This window comes from Somniosus microcephalus, chromosome 13 (assembly GCF_052327205.1).
Source record: "Somniosus microcephalus isolate GS21.2 chromosome 13, FLI_Smic_1.0, whole genome shotgun sequence".
Lineage (NCBI taxonomy): Eukaryota > Metazoa > Chordata > Chondrichthyes > Squaliformes > Somniosidae > Somniosus > Somniosus microcephalus.
In genome coordinates, this window is record NC_140999.1 from 175,186,905 (window position 1) to 175,207,015 (window position 20,111).

A 20,111-nucleotide genomic window follows, 5' to 3' on the forward strand; every position below is an offset into this window, starting at 1 on the left:
ATTGTGCAAGTTTTATGTTCAGACCATATTTTTCATTAAAATGATGCACAGGAGGAATTTCACCACATGGCGATGGAACCATATGATAACAGTTCTGTTCACAGTGATGAAAAAAAAAATCACCTGGTATGTAGAAATAGTCAGATTCTGTAATAAACATATAAAATGATGGAAATGCTCAGCAGGTCAGTTAGCATCTGTAAAGAGAAAATACAGGTTAATGCTTCAGGCATATATCCTTCATCAGTGCTGAAAAGTAGAGGATACGCAAGAATTGCAAATGTTTGCGATTGTTGAGTTTTCAGTTCTGATGAAGCATATGCACCTGAAACATTAACCTATCTTTTCTCTACGGATGCTGGCTGACCGGCTGTGTATTTCCAGTATTTTATGTTATTTCCAACATTTTGCAATGTTTTTTCTTTTTCATTTTTACAATTATATTCTGCAATTGTTTTATCAAAGTGACTCAAGCGTTAAGAATGTTTTATTTTGACTTCAAGCCCTATTCTGAAATTGTTCTTTAACTTCCTGTACTTGGGTAATTTTGATCATAGAAAACGATGCCAGTCAGGTTACTGAAAACATACTCTGAAGGATTTTTGTGCAATTGTTCAGACTGAGACTATGAAAAACAAGAACAGATAATTAACTGCTGCAAATAGTGAGGTCAGTTTGAGGTGAATTGCTGTTACTGAGGAAAGTTTGTAGATTAGCAGGGGCTTATAAATTCCTGGCTCCAGGTTAAAAGAAACCAGCATGAAATAATTGTCTTTCTTTTTTTTTGGAAACTGTTGATATTTGAAGTGTTGTAATTGAAGTAAAATAGATATATTGTAAACTCAATTTTAAATATAGGGTTAACGGTATAACGCAGACATAACATATGCTTTAACACTCATTTGAGGAAATAGTAGAAATAAAAATTACTCGTGTTGGCATAATATTACGATGACTAAGCAACTATACATTCTTCAAATTATTTTCTTATGGTACAAGAACTCCAAACTACTTGGGGGCTGAAATTCTGGGAGCCCCACTCTGCCACCGGAAGTGTGGCCGGGCAAGACTTCTCAACATCACTAAGCCTTGATGGTGATCCCATCCCATATATTGGGAATGGGGGTATTTCATAGTTGGGGGCCAGTGCCAGCAGAGGTGCAACAGAGGCACCAGACTCCATGAGCTGCCGGTAGTCGGGGCAGCTCTCTTCTGCTCTGACAGGAGCCCCCCAAGGCTTCGAAAGGGCCAAAGGAATAGGGCACAGATTTTTTTTTCCAGTGCTAAATGGGATAGATTCAGAACCGATCTAGCAGCTCAAAACTGGGCATCCATGAGGCGCTGTGGGCCAACAGCAGGATTGTATTCCACCACAATCTGTAACCTCATGGCTCGGCATATCCCTCACTCTACCTTTACCATCAAGCCAGGGGACCAGCCCTGGTTCAATGAGGAGTGTAGAAGGACATGCCAGGAGCAGCACCAGGTGTACCTAAAAATGAGGTGCCAACCTGGTGAAGCTACAACATGGGACTACAAAAATGCATGCCAAACAGCGGAAGCAGCATGCTATAGACAGAGCCGAGCGATCCCACAACCAACAGACCAGATCAAAGGTCTGCAGTCCTACCACATCCAGTCGTGAATGGTGGCGGACAATTAAACAACTAACGGGAGGAGCGCTGGTCTCTGCCATCCTGAATGATGGCAGAGATCAGCACTTGAGTGCAAAAGACAAGGCTGAAGCATTTGCAACTATCTTCAGCTAGAAGTACCGAGTGAATGATTCATCTCGGCCTCTTCCTAATGTCCCTATCATCACAGAAGTCAGTTTTCAGACAATTTGATCCACTCCATGTGATATCAAGAAATGGCTGAACACACTGGATACAGCAATGGCTATGGGCCCCAACAATGTACCGGCTGTAATGCTGGAGACTTGTGCTCCAGAACTAGCTGCGCCTCTAGTGAAGCTGTTCCAGTACAACACCGGTATCTACCCGGCAAAGTGGAAAATTGCCCAGGTTTGTCCTGTCCACAAAACGCAGGACAAATCCAATCCAGCCAATAACTGCCCCGTCAGCCTACTCTCTCAATCATCAGCAAAGTGATGGAAGGGGTCGTCGACAGTGCTATCAAGTGGCACTCACTCACCGATGGACAGGTTGGGTTCCGCCAGGACCACTCGGCTCCTGACCTCATTTCAACCTTGGTCCAAACATGGACGAAAGAGCTGAATTCCAGAGGTGAGGTGGGAGTAATGCCCTTGACATCAAGGCAACATTTGACTGAGTGTGGCATCAAGGAGCCCTAGTAAAATTGAAGTCAATGGGAATCAGGGGGAAAACTCTCCACTGGCTAGAGTCATACCTAGCGCAAAGGAAGATGGTTGTGGTTGTTGGAGGCCAATCATCTCAGCGACAGGACATCGCTGCAGGAGTTCCTGAGGGCAGTGTCCCAGACCCAAATATCTTCAACTGCTTCATCAATGACCTTCCCACCAACATAAGGTCAGAAGTGGGGATATTCTCTGATTATTTCACAGTGTTCAGTTCCATTTGCAACTCCTCAGATAATGAAGCTGTCCATGCCCACTTATACCAAGACCTGGACAAAGTTCAGGCTTGGGCTGAAAAGTGGCAAGTAACATTTGCGCTACACAAGTGCCAGGCAATGACCATCTCCAACAACAGAGGGTCTAACCACCGCCCCTTTACATTCAACAACATTACCATAATCGAATTCCCCAACATCAACATCCTGGGGGTCACCATTGATCAGAAACTTAACTGGACCAGCCACATAAATACCGTGGCTACAAGAGCAGGTCAGAGGCTGGGTATTCTGCAGCGAGTGTCTCACCTCCTGACTCCCCAAAGCCTTTCCACCATCTACAAGGCACAAGTAAGGAGTGTGATGGAATATTCTCCACTTGCCTGGATGAGTGCAGCTCCAACAGCACTCAAGAAGCTCGACAGCATCCAGGACAAAGTAGCCCGCTTGATTGGCACCCCATCCACCACCTTAAACATTCACTCCCTCCACCACCGGCATACCGTGGCTGCAGTGTGTACCATCTACAAGATGCACTGCAGCAACTTGCTTCTTCAGCAGCACCTCCCAAACCCGCGACCTCTACCACCTAGAAGGACAAGGGCAGCAGGCACATGGGTACACCACCACCTCCAAGTTTCTCTCCAAGTCACACACCATCCCGACTTGGAAGTATATCGCCGATCCTTCATCGCCGCTGGGTCAAAATCCTAGAACTCCCTCCCTAACAGCACTGTGGGAGTACCTTCACCACACGGACTGCAGCAGTTCAAGAAGGCGGCTCACCACCACCTTCTCAAGGGCAATTAGGGATGGGCAATAAATGCTGGCCTTGCCAGTGACAGCCACATCCTGTGAATTAATTTTTTTTAAATGTCTTTTGGTGCCACCCACTGAGCATATGCGCCCCATCTTCCTCTCCACCTGGGAAGGTTTTATGTTGGCACTATCCTTAGAACAGGAATTCACTTTGCATGAAAACAAAGTGGACCTGCAACCTATTACTCCATGCCCAACCTATTACGATAACAATGTGCTGCTTAGTCAGTGCAATTACAAGCAGTGTCTGTGCTATATTCTGTAATCTGTTGAGTTTTCCTTGTCCCAATTTTCCTCTTGCAGTATTGTGACTTGGAGACGGGGCTGGGTTAGAAAGAGGCTAAGGGGCACAGGGACAAACGCAAGCAGATTTTTACATACACAAATTGATTCCTCCCTGAATATTCTATGGCATTTGTCATACATAGCACTGTACACTCCTAGCCAAGCATGCTAACCCAACACAGCTACAGTTACGTCACAAGCTAACAAAACAAACTACAGAACAATGGGTAGCTATAATGTAAAGTAAGTAATCAAACTTGTTTTTCTGCTGCATGCTTCTCTCTTCCTTTATAGTTTGCCTTAACTGTACATGACTGAGCAATTGCCTCTTGCGCTGGCCTTATATAAGGTGACAGTTATTCAGAAAAAGAATGCTGAGCATGTCTCATTTCTTTTTCTTCCTTCTCTCCACCCCCTCACCCTTGATTTGAGGTGATGGGATTTGTTACTATGGCAACCATTGTGGGTCAATGGTGTTCAATTTTTCTTATTTCAGAAGATAACTACACCCATTTTATATTAAGTTATGTGTCGGACATTGCCCTCGCTCCCTGGAGCTGATCAAATTTCAATAACAGCTAATGTATTTTTATCAAATTTCATTTTGGTTTTACCCAGCCTGCTCACTGATCCAGTTTATTTCCTGCCGAGACAATTCTTTCGCGGGCGGAAAATGACACTGTTGGATGCACAACAGTATTTGTCTCATTTGTTCCACACTGCTGAGCGATGTTAGCAAGCTGAGAACATCCATTTAGTTTTTTTTTTAAACCTAAAGGAGGTTTACTGAGGAAGCCTCTTACACTCTGGAGATAGGACTTTTCCCTGACTAGATTCATAGAACAGAAGGAAGCCATTCAGCCCATCGAGCCTGTACCGGCTCTTTCAAAGAGCAATCCAGTTAGTCCCACTCCCCCGCTCTTTCCCCATAAGCCTGCAATTTTTTGCCCTTCCAGTATTTATCCAATTCCCTTTTGAAGGCTACTATTGAATCTGTATCCACCACCCGATCAGGCAGTGCATTCCAAATCCTAACCAACTAAAAACCAAATTTGACCTTGAATGCATCAAAGGTAGTGTGCAATTGTCCACTTTTAATAATGATCACATTTCTGGTACAAATTACATTACATTTGATCTGATGTCTGAACTCAGAACAACTAGTAACAAGTGAATAGGAATGGTCATTCATTACTTTTAAGCATTTAATGTATAACAACAACAACTTGCACTTATAAGGCACCTTTGACAGAGTGAAACACAGAAGATGCTTGATGAGAGAGGAGGGCAATGGACAACAAGCAACATTTAGGTCCGTGTTAAAGGAGGTGACCAACAAAGTGGTTGAAAATAGGTTTTGATGAGGCTTTTGAAGGCTGGGAGAGATGGAGCCAACTGGAGGGGTTTAGAGAGGAGAATGCCAGGGTTTAGGGGTGTGACACTGGAGTCTCTGCCACCAATGGTGGGTAGGGGAGGAGGCAGGGGGGAATGGGAGGAGGGGCACACAATAGATCAAAATTGGAAAAGGAAGCTGAAAAGTAGGATTGTAGAGATAACCATTGCCATATAGGGATGTGTAGTTAAGAGCAAAGATTAATAATACTGGATTAGTAAACAAATTCCTCAAAGGTGATAAGGATGATTTTCACACTTCCTTCATGAATAGTACTGTATTCTTCTGCTCTGCTGGTGTGAGTTCATCTTTTGTCTGTGATCCACCAGCAGTGTCCATCTTGTCATCTTATTTTTATATGTCGCTTATCCTTGAACTAACCATTAACTAACCACTGGCATGCAACTCCTGTCACCTTGGCCTGGGAGTTTGCATTTATTTTCTGTGTAAGCTGCCTCCAGGCCGTTTTTTGCCTTCTGATGGGGTGGGAGTCTTATGCCACTGAGGTAAGAAAATCTGCCTGGGTGATAAAAAATACCTTTCTTGTGGACCCTTTCCTCACACCTCCTCAAATGCTATTTGAACACACAACTGGATCCCAGACCACTGAGGAGAGGACTCCAATCATATTCGATATGAAATTGGCTTTAGGAGCCTAAATCTAACTGGCCTTATCTCTACCAGCCTTTCAGAAAGGAAAATCGACCAAGTGGTCACTATTCTCCTTTTGTGAAGCCTATTCCACCCCTTCAGCAATAGGTCCCCATCACTGGCTTTAGATGCAAGGAGAAAATAATTTTGCTTATCATTAGGCACTAATTAAAAAGGTACAAAAATCCTCAGGTTACTGATAAGAGAGAACTCTATGGCCCTGGTATTTTGTAGTATGCAGTATTCCATTGTGAGTTTTTTAATTTGTTTGCCTTATTAGACTGTCGATTTTCAAGAGGTGCAAGGAAACCAAGGGCTAAAACCTGAAAATGAGAGGCATCAATCCGGATATAATGAGGTACAGCCAAAAAAAAAGAGAAAGAGACGGCTACAGGACTACTGGACGTCTGGTAAGAATGCAACATTTTCTGATAGATTTGTATTTTCATCAGAAAAATAACACAAAAAACGTTCCAGTATTTTCTGAAGTTCAAAAATCCAGATTGGGGGCAGAGACATTGGAGCAAAAAAAAAGCTTGTTCTCGATGCAGTGGCATACCATATTCTCCCTATTGAAACACAGGTTTGGGTGTACCCAGTGCTCAGTTAATATCAGATATTGTTGGCCATCAAGTAATTATTGGACTCAGACACAGAGTTGCCAGGCAGTAACAGATTGTCTTACTAAGGCTTCTGATGAAAGCAAGTTGGCCAGTTGCAGTTTCTTACTCCTTATTAACACGAGCCAAATGGACCCAACCCAGCAGAGGCAGGCATAGGCACAAGAAATGGACATGCCTTCCAGATTATGGAATGCGAAGACAAGTATAGAGATGTACGTGTGCAGTTTGCACAAACATTTGATGCAGACTAATAAAAGGTAAACTCCTCCATAGAGTTTGCTTAAGCTGAGGCATCTGTACAGGATAAGCAAGTGTGTGTGTGTGTGTGTGGGGGGGGTGTGTGGGGTGCAAGTGATTATTGTATTCTTTCTTACTGGTCACAATGCACTCAAGGCTAAAATTGGTTACTGCTAGCTTTTTCTGAAAGCTGCAACGAATGTACATTTGAGTCTGCTATATCAATATTCTGGATTTATTGCTGCCATTATTCTTGGATAGGGATTTGTCTCACAGATCATTCAATGTGTTTGGAACTGATTAATGAATTATTGCAGCCGATTCCATTATGAGCATTCTGTGGGGCTGTTTAAAGTATGTCTTTGTTTGGTGGGACAATCATCATTTTACATTTTGTGAATGCCTGACCACCTAAGTGTAGCTTTGAAGCTTTGAGATGTCCTTTACTCTGGGATAGTTTCAAAGGAATTTGGGGTAAGATCTTGGATGGTATTTCATGAAGACCAGTCAGTCAGGTGCCATCTTTTAAGGATGGCTCCTTTACTTGTTGTATAGTTATCCATTACCATGGAGTCTTCTGACTAGTCTTGTGCCCTGGTGGCTCCTTTAGTTTAGTTTAATGCTGAAGCTTAGTGCAGGAGAAGCATCTTTGTTGTTTTTGACATTTCCAGGAGCTAAGTAAAGTTTTAATTGCTGTAAATATAATGGGGGAAAAATTCGGTTATTTTGCACTTCCCGTTAGCGCCCTAAGAGGGCGCTAACGGGGCGCAAAGCAACTAGCACCTGGGCGCAGTGCCGCTAATGCCTCCCGCGAAATTCAGCAGGATGTTAGTGGCAGCGTAACCGTTAGTGCCCCCCGGCGCTGCACCTCTGGCAATGACATCATCGCCATGTGCAGCGCCCCACTTGCGCCCTGGCCGCGATCTTCGCGAGCGCCCCCTGACTTACCACCAGACGCTATGTCCAACAGAGTCAGGGGGGCATACGTGCTGCTGGGGCGGGCAGCCATTTTCATTGCTGGCCGCCTGCCAGCACCTGCCCCCGTTGCAGTCCTCGGCCTCCTGTGAAGCCCCCGTGGGGTGCCGGCTGCGCTCCGTGAGCCCGGCACTCCTCTTGAGTGCCGGCCTCTATAGCCGGCACTCCGATTCCTGGTGGCCCAGCTGGGCCCCAGGTCATGCTGCACTAGGCCCCTCCCCTTTAATAAGGGGAGTAAGACCTGTAGTACTGCGGCATGTAGCGCCACGATATTCACTCGCAGCGCCTCAAGAGGGAGGGGGAGCGCCCCGCCTCCCTCGTGGGGCGCTACCAGTGAATTTAGGGCATGGGGGTGGTAACTTTTTCCGGGCGCTATAAGTAGTGCCCCAGCGAAGGTAGTGCCCCAAAGGGGGCGTGACCCAATTTTGCCCCCAATATTTATACGGAGTACTAATAGTCTAAAAATTAGAGCCAGACCTTTCAGGAGTGAAATTAGGAAACACTTCTACACACAAAGGGCAGTAGAAGTTTGGAACTCTCTTCCGCAAGCGGCAATTGATGCTGGATCAATTGTTAATTTTAAATTGGCGATCGATAGCTTTTTGTTAACCAAAGGTATCAAGGGATATGGGCCAAAGGCGGGTAGATGGAGTTAGGTCGCAGATCAGCCATGGTCTTATTGAATGGCGGAGCAGGCTCGAGGGGCTGAATGGCCTACTCCTTTGTCTATGTTCCAATATACAGTTCATTTACTTGTTTAATGTTGAATAAATTGGTTTGTGATTTATACCCTGCGCCACAGTTTGATAGAGCCTATATTCTTCCACCTACCAAAGACAAGGAGATCACATGACAGCATGTGATATGTTTCGATAAACTGGAGTGACAAGGGTTCTATGTTCAACCCCCACGTCACGCTACACTTACAACAACAACAACAACATGTATTTATATAGCTTACCTAGATAGCGGGCAGGTAAAAGCACACCATGGTCTTACAGGAGTGACCAATGATGCTGAGCTCAAGAAAATATTTAACATAAAAATGTTAGAAGCAAACTACTCACATTTACTGTGGAATTAAAAAAAATTCTGGGAGAGGATATTTGAATATGTGGAAGGGATAGTTAATAGCATCCTGGCTGATGATCCAAACCTGGTGCTCATGGTGACAAGATTAAAGTTGAATGAAGTGAGGTACAGAAAAAATGAGGCATCAGCTCAGGGACAGAAGGGATTGAGCAAGCTCGCATGAGTGGGCATAGCTTCTGCTGGATACAGCTTGGATAGAACAGGTAGTAAACAAATGGGTACAGTATAATAAATTGTGAGATCTGTTGTTGTGTTTTGCTCAAATTGCGATATCTGTTAGATTAGGTAGTGGAAACAGGGGGGAATAGATGGTGTACAAAAACCCAGAGAAAGTGGCTACGAAGTGACAAGGAGTGCTTACGGGGTGATTTTGAAGTGGAGCCTACATTAGGCAGGTGGTGGGCAGAGTGATCCCAACGCCTACCTGATGTAGCTCACAAGAGGCCTGAACCATTTTCATGGCCAGGCCTCATTTGCATGGAAACAGCGAGAAGCCAGTATGTTCCGAGCGCTGATAGGCAGCTTGCCATTCTAGTGGGGTGGGGGTACGGGAAATCAGGCGGTCCATATTTGGAGCTGGAGAATGTTATAAAAGGGGAGGTTCCACAGACAACAATTAAGCTAAATGGCCAGTTAATCTGTTTTTGATTAAGGGATAAATGTTGTCCAGGATACCTCCCCTGCTCTTCTTTGAATAGTGCCATAGGATGTTTTACATCCACTTAAGCAGGCAGACAGGCCCTCAGTTCAACGTCTCATCAAAAGGCTGCATCTCCAAGAGTGCAGCACTCTCAGTGCTGTATCAAAGAATGTATCATGATTGTGTTGGCAGATTTTCACCTGACCAATACGCAGATGCAACCTCCTGAGGTACAGCTCCTCAATGAGAACCATGAAGCAGTTCTGGGAACTATACCTGCTCTGCCTGGTGTATCTTTGGGTCCTATACATCCTCCTCCTACTAACTCTGCAATCCAAGGCTACATTCTCCTGCTTCTCATGTTCCTCATCCTCCGAATAACGCAGCTGTGGGCACTATATACAGTACCCATGCTGTCACAAAGACAGTGTCCTCCAAAACCCTGAACATCTGGTTCCTTACAGTACTCTGCCACCTCACTTAACATGTGTTGCCCAGATTCAATTACAGGCAAGGAATGTACAAAATGTGGCAATTCCAAAGCTCTGAAATCTTGCACAAAGTAATCTGACTTGCCATTTAACAGTTATTTAACAAAGTCAGTTGCAGTTAACATAAGAACATAAGAAATAGGAGCAGGAGTAGGCCATTCGGCCCTTCGAGCCTGCTCCACCATTCAATGAGATCATGGCTGATCTTCTGCCTCAACTCCATTCACCGGCCCTAACGCCATATCCCTTGATGCCCTTACTAGTCAGAAATCTATCGACTTCTGTTTTGAATATATCCAATGATTGAGCCTCCACAACCCTCTGGGGTAGAGAATTCCAAAGATTCACCACCCTCTGTGTGAAGAAATTTCTTCTCAGCTCAGTCCTGAATGGCCTACCCTTTATCCTGAGACTGTGGCCCCTGGTTAGACTCCCCAGCCAAGGGAAACATTCTCCCAGCATCCACCCTATCAAGCCCTGTAATAATTTTGTATGCTTCAATGAGATCCCCTCTCATTCTTCTGATTTCAAAAGAATACAGGCCTAGCTTACTCAATCTCTTCTCATACAACAGTCCCGCCATCCCAGGAATCAATCTCGTGAACCTTCGTTGCACTCCCTCTATGGCAAGTATATCCTTCCTTAGGTAAGGAGACCAAAATTGTACACAGTACTCCAGGTGTGGTCTCACCAAGGCCCTATATAATTGGAGTAAGGCTTATTTACTCCTGTACTCAAATCCTCTTGTAATGAAGGCCAGCATACCATTTGCCTTCCTAATGGCTTGCTGCACCTGCACATTTACTTTCAGTGACTCATGTACAAGGAGCCCTTTGAGCATCTGCATTCCCCAATCTTTCACCATTTAGGAAATACTCTGCCTTTCTGTTTTTTCTACCAAAGTGGATAACTTCACATTTATCCACATTATATTCCATCTGCCATGTTCTCGCCACTCACTAAGCCTGTCAAGATCCCCTTGAAGCCTCTTCACATCCTCTTCGCAACGGACAATGCCACCTAGCTTTGTGTCATCAGCAAATTTGGAAATGTTACATTTAGTCCCCTCATTCAAATCATTGATATAGATTGTGAATAGTTGGGGCCCAAGCACCAATCCTTGTGGTACCCCACTAGTCACAGCCTGCCATCCTGAAAAAGACCTGTTTATCCCTACTCTTTGTTTTCTGCCTGTTAACCAATTCTCAATCCATGCTAGTATATTACCCCCGATTCCATGTGCCCTAATTTTGTTCACCAACCTCTTGTGTGGGACCTTATCGAAGGCCTTCTGAAAATCCAAATACACCACATCTACTGGTTCCCCTTTGTCTACTCCACTAGTTACATCCTCAAAGAACTCCAAAAGGTTTGTCAAACAGGATTTCCCTTTCATAAATCCATGTTGACTCTGCCCAATCTTACTATTAGTTTCTAAGTGCCCAGTTATTGCATCCTTTATAATAGAGTCCAGCATTTTCCCAACTACTGAGGTGAGGCTGACAGATCTGTAGTTCCCCATTTTCTCTCTCCCTCCTTTCTTAAATAGCGGGGTTACTTTTGCTATCCTCCAATCTGGAGGAACCGTTCCAGAATCTATAGAATTTTGGAAGATGACAACCAATGCGTTCACTATCCCAATGGCCACCTCTTTCAAAACCCTAGGATGTAGGTCATCCAGTCCTTGGGATTTATCAACTTTTAGTCCCATTAATTTTGCTAGTACTGTTTTTTTACTAACAATAATTTCTTTAAGTTCCTCATTCTCGCCACACCCTTGGTTTTCTCGTATTTCTGGGAGGTTTTTTGTGTCTTCCTCCATGAAGACAGAAACCATGGCCCCGAAATTCCATTCCCTACGGGTGCGTACGCACTGTGTACTCACCCGTAGGGCCAACGGAAGTGCCGGTTTCACGCATGCACTGTGCATGCGCTGGAAACCGGAACTTCCGTTCTCTGAAGAAAGGGGTTCGCAGGTCAAATGCCTGCGCCGGAGAGGCAGCGCGTACGCCTGGAACTTTTGTTTTTTTCGAGGTTGATGCAGTCTGGGTAAGTCGGTAGCAGCTGCGCCTGGAAAAGCAGGCGCAAGGCCTGCTTTTAACAAGTTAAGAGGTGATATCAGTAAAAGAAAAACATTTTTAACACTTATTTATCATTTTAAAATACTTTAAAGAAAGGTAAGTTTATTTTTAGCCCCGTTAAAAACTAATTATTTTTATCAAAAATTTAAATTTTTGTTTAAAATAGTTAATTTATGTAATTTATAGTCATTTTAAAAATGTGATTTTTTTTTTTTATTTGAAGTTTTACTTACGTTTTGAGGGTGATCTCTATTCATAGATTTGACAGGTCTACCTGTCAAATCTATGAATGGAGATTCCCTGCTTCGATTGGCTCCCCATGGCCCACGTGATCTCAGGGATGTTGCGAACTAGCTGCGCCCCTGGGATACGCGTGCCCTGCACACCGGCAGCTGGAGCAGGCACAGCAACGCAATTCTATGCCGACTCAGTGCATTACGGTCGGCGTGGTTCATTTGTGCAGGTCAGGGGCTTACACCCGCAGGAGGCCTCCGACCGGAATTTCTGGGCCAATTTAAAGTATTTATTTAATTTCTCTGCCATTTCCTCATTCCCCATTATAAATTCTCCCATCTCTGATTGTAAAGGACCTACATTTACCTTTGCCAGTCTTTTCCTTTTCACATACCTATAGAAGCTTTTACAATCCGTTTTTATATTTTTATGCTAGTTTGTACTCATATTCCATTTTCTCTTTATCAATTTCTTGGTCCCCCTTTGCTGATTTCGAAAAAGATCCCAATCCTCAGGCTGACCGCTTTTTCTGGCAACTTTATAAGCTTCCTCCTTTGACTTAATATTAGCTTTAATTTCTTTTGTTAGCCACGGTTGTATCACTTTTCCTTTTGGGTTTTTATGCCCCAGAGGAATATATGTTTGTTGCAAATTATGCATTATTTCCTTGAATGTTAGCCATTGTATATCCACCTTCATGCCTTTTAGTGTAGCCTCCCAATCTACCATGGCCAACTTGTCCCTCATACCCTTGTAGTTTCCTCTGTTTAAATTGAAGACCTTAGTTTCAGATTGGTTTCAGTTATATCTCTGTTAATCCCCCAGCTACTAACAAGGAATTTTGGACAATGTGCAACACATAGGCAAATAATGGGTTGCTGCTTACACCAGAATTTTCTCTACCTTGACCATCACTTTGCCCATGGGCTAAAACAATAGCTTGATATTGCTGCCTTCTGTTGCCTAGTCCCTAAGCTCTGGAATTCCCTGCCTAAACCTCTCCGCCTCTCTACCTCTCCTCCTTTAAGACGCTCCTTAAAACCTACCTCTTTGACCAAGCTTTTGGTCACCTGCTCTAATTTCTCCTTATATGGATCGGTGTCAGATTTTTTTGTCTTATAATACTCCTGTGAAGCTCTTTGGGACATTTTACTATGTTAAAGGCGCTCTATAAATACAAGTTGTTGTTATTGTTGATATTATAGTACCCCCTTGATTGTATTACAGCTTTTTAACGCTCCCCTCAGGCATTTATTGTCCTATATCCATTTCTGTAGAACTGTTAAAAGTTGTTGAGTCAGTTCAGAAAATACTATGGTATCTTTGTGAAATTCAGTATTCGTCCAACTAATCATTTGCCATGTTGAAGAAAGATTTTCACTGGAGATAAAATCCCCAAACTGGCAACCCTGCTTATTTATTGTGGCATATATGGACTGTTTACTTAAGAGGGAACTGAATTTATAGCTACATTTGCTAGCTCCAAGTTATCTGGGGCCTGGGAACACATTGCCCTAAAATATAACCTTTACTCTAGCATTTACTAATGGTGCATATGTGCAGAAAGGGTGAGGTAGCCATTAGACTGTGATGTTATGCACACCTTTTATTCACAGTTAATTAATTACAATATGATTGTGCCACTGGAGACCATGATATCAGCACAGGATTCTTTAAAGCGCTAGTTAAACAAGAGCTTTATTTACTTTCAATTCAAAACAAAAATGTAATTTTGAAACTCTAACATTCAATTAGGATCACATGATATTTTCAGCTAAAACTCGTGCTGCATAATAAAGATAAGAGATTGCAATGTACTGGTGGGCTTACTGTTTCTGAAAAGTGACCATTTCTTGTTGAATTCAAAGATTGAATGACATTGTAAAGAGCTAAGAAAATATTTTTTTAGATTTTTGCCCAAGGGCAGGGTTGATCAAGCATAGGAGGCTGAAATGCGAGCTCATTCAAACATTGGGTGGTTCCGTAGAATTAAGTCGAAACCAAGCCTGCTGAGGTTTAGGATTGAATCTGCTCAGATTAAAATGTTTCCAATGGCAAAATGGCACCATGGAGCCAAGCCAAGTTCTTACTTTGCTACTGAGCTACAGGAAGCATCTGACCATTTCAGCAATCCTGATCTGGCTTTGGTCCAGAGGAAGGCCATTCAGTCAGTCCTTTTAGAGTTGGAATGTGAAAACTTAACTCTTAAAAACATGTATCAATTACACATAACATTTGAGAATAAGCTTCCTGGTTACTTTTACTGATACCAGCTTTATATTCCAGATTTTTTTTTAACTGAATTTAAATTCACAAACTACCACGGTCGAGTTTGAACTCATGTTTCTGGATTATTAGTCCAGCAGGCCTACTAGTCCAGTAACATAACCATTGCGCTACCGCACCCAAGACTGGGCTGCTGATTTAAGAATGTGACACACCAGCAACCTCTCGAGGGCAACTAGGGATGGGCAATAAAGTATTGTGAAAACTAGAGTTGGCTTGTATTATAGATTTGAAATTTGATAACCCACAGATTAATAGCATTTACAAACAGGAATTTCTGCCTGTCATGCTGCACACTTTTAATGACAAGGCTGTACCAGAGATGAGATTCCATGAGTAAACAGAACGTTGCATTAGTAATTGCAAAAGATGATAATTATTAATCCTGGTTGGATAAGGAATACCCGACATTCCTTCTTACCACAACCAACCACCTCCTTAAACCCTTCTCCCCAACCCACCCCACTCCCCTCACCTCAATACAAAATACTATGGAGCCTTTTATCTCCAAAATCAAGCACATCCATGCAGGTGTCTCTACCATTTTTTACCTCTTCCTCTCACCTATACATTAGCTGTCTTTGTACACAAATCACTAAAAGCTAGCACATATACAAAAAGGCTAATGAAATGTTAGCCTTTATCGCAAGGGGTTTGGATATAAAAAGTAAGAAAATGATGCTTCAGTTGTACAGAGCCTTGGTCGGGCATCATCTGGAGCACTACATTCAGGTTAGGACACCGAAACTCAGGAAAGACATATTGGGCTTCGAGGGTGTACAGCACAGAATGATATCAGGGCTTAAAGGGTTAAATTATCAGGTTGTATAAACTTTGTTTGTATCGTGTTAGAAGGTTGAGGGATGATCTAATCGAGGTATTTAAAATGATAAAGGGATTTGAAAGCATAGATACAGAGAAGCTATTTTCTCTGGTGGGGAATCTAGAAGAAGGAGGCATAATCTCCATGCTTTATATGGGTACATTCATACATAACCAAATGCAAATAGTTCATTTCCAGCAATGGCTTCCTTTCCCTTCCCTAATCAATCACCTCTGGAGTACCCAGAGGATCTTTCCTGGCCCCCCTCCTCTTCCTGATCTGCATGCTGCCCCTCGGTGATATCATCGGCAGGTTCCAGCTCAGTTTTCATGTGTGCATTGATCATATCTTGCTCTATCTATCCACTACTCCACTTGACCCTCAATTGCCTCTGTGCTGTTAAACTGCTCGACTGACATCAAGCCTTGGATGAGTCACAACTTCTTCCAGCTTATCATCACAAAAACCAAAGGCACCTTCTTCCACCTTTTCCATGAACTCCACTCCTTTGCCACTGATTAATTAATTCACCCAGACCATTCGAAATCTTGGCATCCTGTTGATCTTGTGCTGGAACGTTAAACCTCACATCCTAACTATTACCAGGATCATTTAAGTTCAGCTCTGCAATATTTCCCGTCTCCACCCCTGAGTCAGCCTCAGTGCCTTTGAAATACTTAAAATTCCTTTGTAACATCCAGGCAACTGCTCTAAACTTGCTGGTATCCCATCCTCCACCTTCCATATATTCCAACTTGTTTAAAACTCTGTCGCACATATGCAGTCCCACACTAAGCCCCACCTGCCCATCAACAATCCAGCCCTCTGGAATACTAGTCCAGTAACATAACCATTGCGCTACCACACCCAAGACTGGGCTGCACACCAGCAACCTCTCAAGGGCAACTAGGGATGGGCAATAAAGTATTGTGAAAACTAGAGTTGGCTTGTATTATAGATTTGAAATTTGATAACCCATGGATTAATAGCATTTACAAACAGGAATTTCTGCCTGTCACGCCGCACACTTTTAATGACAAGGCTGTACCAGAGATGAGAATCCATGAGTAAACAGAACGTTGCATTAGTAATTGCAAAAGATGATAATTATTAATCCTGGTTGGATAAAGAATACCCAAGATTCCTTTTTACCGCAACCAACCACCTCCTTAAACCTTTCTCCCCACCCCACTCACCTCAATATAAAATACCATGGAGTCTTTTGTCTCCAAAATCAAGCACATCCATGCAGGTGTCTCTACCATTTTTTACCTCTTCCTCTCACCTATACGTTAACTGTCCTTGTACACAAATCACTAAAAGCTAACACATATACAAAAAGGCTAACGAAATGTTAGCCTTTATCTCAAGGGGTTTGGATATCAAAAGTAAGGAAATGATGCTTCAGTTGTACAGAGCCTTGGTCGGGCATCATCTGGAGCACTACATTCAGGTTAGGACACCGAAACTCAGGAAAGATATATTGGGCTTCGAGGGTGTACAGCACAGAATGATACCAGGGCTTAAAGGGTTAAATTATCAGATTGTATAAACTTTGTTTGTATTGTGTTAGAAGGTTGAGGGATGATCTAATCGAGAATGAGAGGGGATCTTATTGAAACATATAGGGGGAAAAATTGTGTCGTGCCCCCTTTGGGCGCTAACTTCGCCGGGGCGCTACTTTTAGTGCCCAGAAAAAATTAGCGCCCCCGCGGCTGAAATTGAATGGTAACACCCCAAGAGGGAAGCGGGGCACTACTGGAAGCACCCCGCCTCCCTCTTGGGGCGCGCTGCAGCACGTCGCACCATGGTACTGCAGCCCTTCCTCCCCTTATTATAGGGGAGGGGCCTTGCGCAGCCCGACCTGGGGCCTTGCGCAGCGCGACCTGGGGCCCAGCTGGGACACCGGGAATCAGAGTGCCGGCAAAAGAGCCTGGCACTCAGGAGAAGTGCCAGGCTCACGGAACGCAGCCGGCACTCCGCGGTGGGGGGGGCGCTTCGCAGAAGGCTGGGGACGGCAAAGCAGGCAGCAACAAAAATGGCCGCCCGACACCTTTCCTTTAATTAGCACCGCCCCGCCCTCCTGACCCCATCAGATATAGCGCCCGGTGGTAAGTCAGGGGGCGCTACCAAAGATTGCGGCCGGGGCACTGCGCACGGCGATGACATCATCGCCAGCGGCATGGGGCGCTAACGGTTACCGCCGCCGCTAACCTCCCGCTGAATTTCACGGGAGGCGTTGGCGGCCCGGACGCTAGTTGCTTTGTACCCCATTAGTGCCCTCTTAGGCCACTAACGGGAGGCACAAAGCAACCGAATTTTTCCCCCATAAGATTCTGATGGGGCTTGACAGGGTGGATGCAGAGAGGATGTTTCCCCTCGTGTGGGAATCTAGAACTAGGGGGCATAATTTCAGAATAAGGGGTCGCCCATTTAAATCGGAAATGAGGAGGAATTTCTTCTCTCAGAGGGTCGTGAATCTTTGGAATTCTCTTCCCCAGAGAGCTGTGGAGGCTGGGTCATTGAATATATTTAAGGTGGAGATAGACAGATTTTTGAAAGGTAAGGGAGTCGAGGGTTATGGGGAGCGGGCAGGGAAGTGGAGTTGAGGCCAAGATCAGATCAGCCATGATCTTATTGAATGGCGGAGCAGGCTCGAGGGGCCGAATGACCAACTCCTGCTCCTACGTCTTATGTTCTTATATATTTAAAATGATAAAGGGATTTGAAAGCGTAGATACAGAAAAGCTATTTTCTCTGGTGGGGAATCCAGAAGAAGGAGGCAATGGGCCAGAACTCACGCGTAGGCCCAACGAAAGTGCCGGTTTCGTGCATGCACTGCACATACGCGGGAAACCGGAACTTCCATTCCCTTAAAGGAAGGGGTTCACAGCTCGAACGCGTGCGTCGGAGAGGCAGCGCGTATGCCTGGAACTTCCGTTTTTTTTGCAGCTTTCTCCGGGAGGGTAAGTTTCCAGCAGCTACGCTTCTAAAATGCAGTTGCAAGGCCTGCTTTTAACAAGGTAAGTGGTGAATTAAGTAAAATTAAAACATTTTTTCCACATAAATAAGTTAAGTTTATTTTTAGCCCTGTTAGAAACTGTAATTAATTTTTTCAAAAATTTAAATTATTGTTTAAAATAGTTATTTTATGTAATTTATAGTTATTTTAAAAATGTGGTGTTTTTTTTAATTTATTTAAAGTTTTAGTTATGTTTTGGGGCTGAATTGTATTCATAGATTTGACAGGTCTTCCTGTCAAATTTATGAATGGGCATTCCCTGCTACCATTGGCTCTCCATGGCCCACGTGATCCCAGGGGATGCTTAGAACTAACTGCGCCCCTGGGATAGGCAAGCACTGCGCGCCGGCAGTTGGAGGAGGCCCAGGATCGGAATCCCACGCGGGCCCACAGCACAACGGCCGGCGCGCTAGGTAAGTGCAGGTCGGAGGCTTGCACCCGCGGGAAGCCTCCGACCCAAATTTCTGGGCCAATATCTCCATGCTTTATATGGATGCATTCATACATAACCAAATGCAAATAGTTCATTTCCAGAAATGGCTTCCTTTCCCTTCCCTAATCAATCACCTCCAGAGTACCACAACGATCTTTCTTGGCCCTCCTCCTCTTCCTGATCTGCATGCTGCCCCTCGGTGATATCATCAGCAGGTTCAGGTTCAGTTTTCATGTGTACATTGATCATATTTCGGTCTATCTATCCACAACTTCACTTGACCCTCAACTCTTCTTCTTCTTCTTAGGCAGTCCCTCGGAACCGAGGATGATTTGCTTCCACACTAAAAATGAGTTCTCAGGTGACCAATGCGGGACCTACAGTCTCTGTCACAGGTGGGGCAGACGGTGGTTGAAGGGGTGGGTGGGTGGCGTTCTTGGGTTGACGCGCGCTCCTTCCGCTGTTTGCACTTGGCTTCCGCTTGCTCCCGGCGAAGAGACTCGAGGTGTTCGGCGTCTTCCCGGAAGCTTCTCCTCCACTTTGTGCGGTCTTGGGCCAGGGATTCCCAGGTGTCGGTGGGGACGTTGCACTTTTTCAAGGAGGCTTTGAGGGTGTCCTTGAAGCGTTGCCTCTGCTCACCTGGGGCTCTCTTGCCATGTCGGAGCTCTGAGAAGAGCACTTGCTTTGTGAGTCTCGTATCGGACATGCAGACGATGTGTCCCGTCCATCGGAGCTGATTGAGCGTGGTCAAAGCTTCGATGCTGAGGATGTTGGCCTGAGCGAGAACACTGACGTTGGTGCGCCTATCCTGCCAATGGATTTGCAGGATCCTGCGGAGGCAGCATTGGTGGTACCTCTCCAGTGCTTTGAGGTGCCTGCTGTACATGGTCCATGTCTCTGAAGCATTCACGATGGCGGGTATCACGGCTGCCCTGTAGACCATGAGCTTAGTGCCGGGTTTGAGGTCCTGGTCTTCAAACACTCTCTTTCTCAGGCGACTGAAGGCTGCACTGGCCCACTGAAGGCGGTGTTGGACTTCGTCAACTGCCTCTGTGCTGTTAAACTGCTCGTCTGACATCAAGCCTTGGATGAGTCACAACTTCTTCCAGCTTATCATCACAAAAACCAAAGCCACCTTCTTCCACCTTCGCTATGAATTCCATCCCTTTGCCACTGATTAATTAATCACCCAGACCGTTCGAAATTTTGGCATCCTGTTGATCTTGTGCTGGAACTTTAAACCTCACATCCTAACTATTAACAGGATCATTTAAATTCAGCTCTGCAATATTTCCTGTCTCCATCCCTGAGTCAGCCTCAGCACCTTTGAAATACTTAAAATTTCTTTGTCACATCCAGGCAACTGCTCTAACCTTGCTGGTATCCCATCCTCCGCCTTCCATATATTCCAACTTGTTTAAAACTCTGTCGCACATATGCAGTCCCAAACTAAGCCCCACCTGCCCATCAACC

The 20,111-nt window shown here is 44.5% G+C and overlaps 1 protein-coding gene across 3 annotated transcripts in view; it reads left to right on the plus strand.

The window, feature by feature from the left end:
* LOC147108792 (uncharacterized) overlaps positions 1 to 20,111 on the plus strand; it is a 102,668-nt gene that overhangs the window by 44,660 nt on the left and 37,897 nt on the right. For all 3 annotated transcript variants that reach the window (XR_015080655.1, XM_086005628.1, XM_086005627.1), the window contains exon 14: positions 5,982 to 6,111. Coding sequence is in view for 2 of the 3 variants with exons in the window: in XM_086005628.1 (XP_085861754.1) it covers positions 5,982 to 6,111 (130 nt within the window). In the remaining variant the exon portion in view is untranslated. The remainder of the gene's footprint in view (positions 1 to 5,981; positions 6,112 to 20,111) is intronic.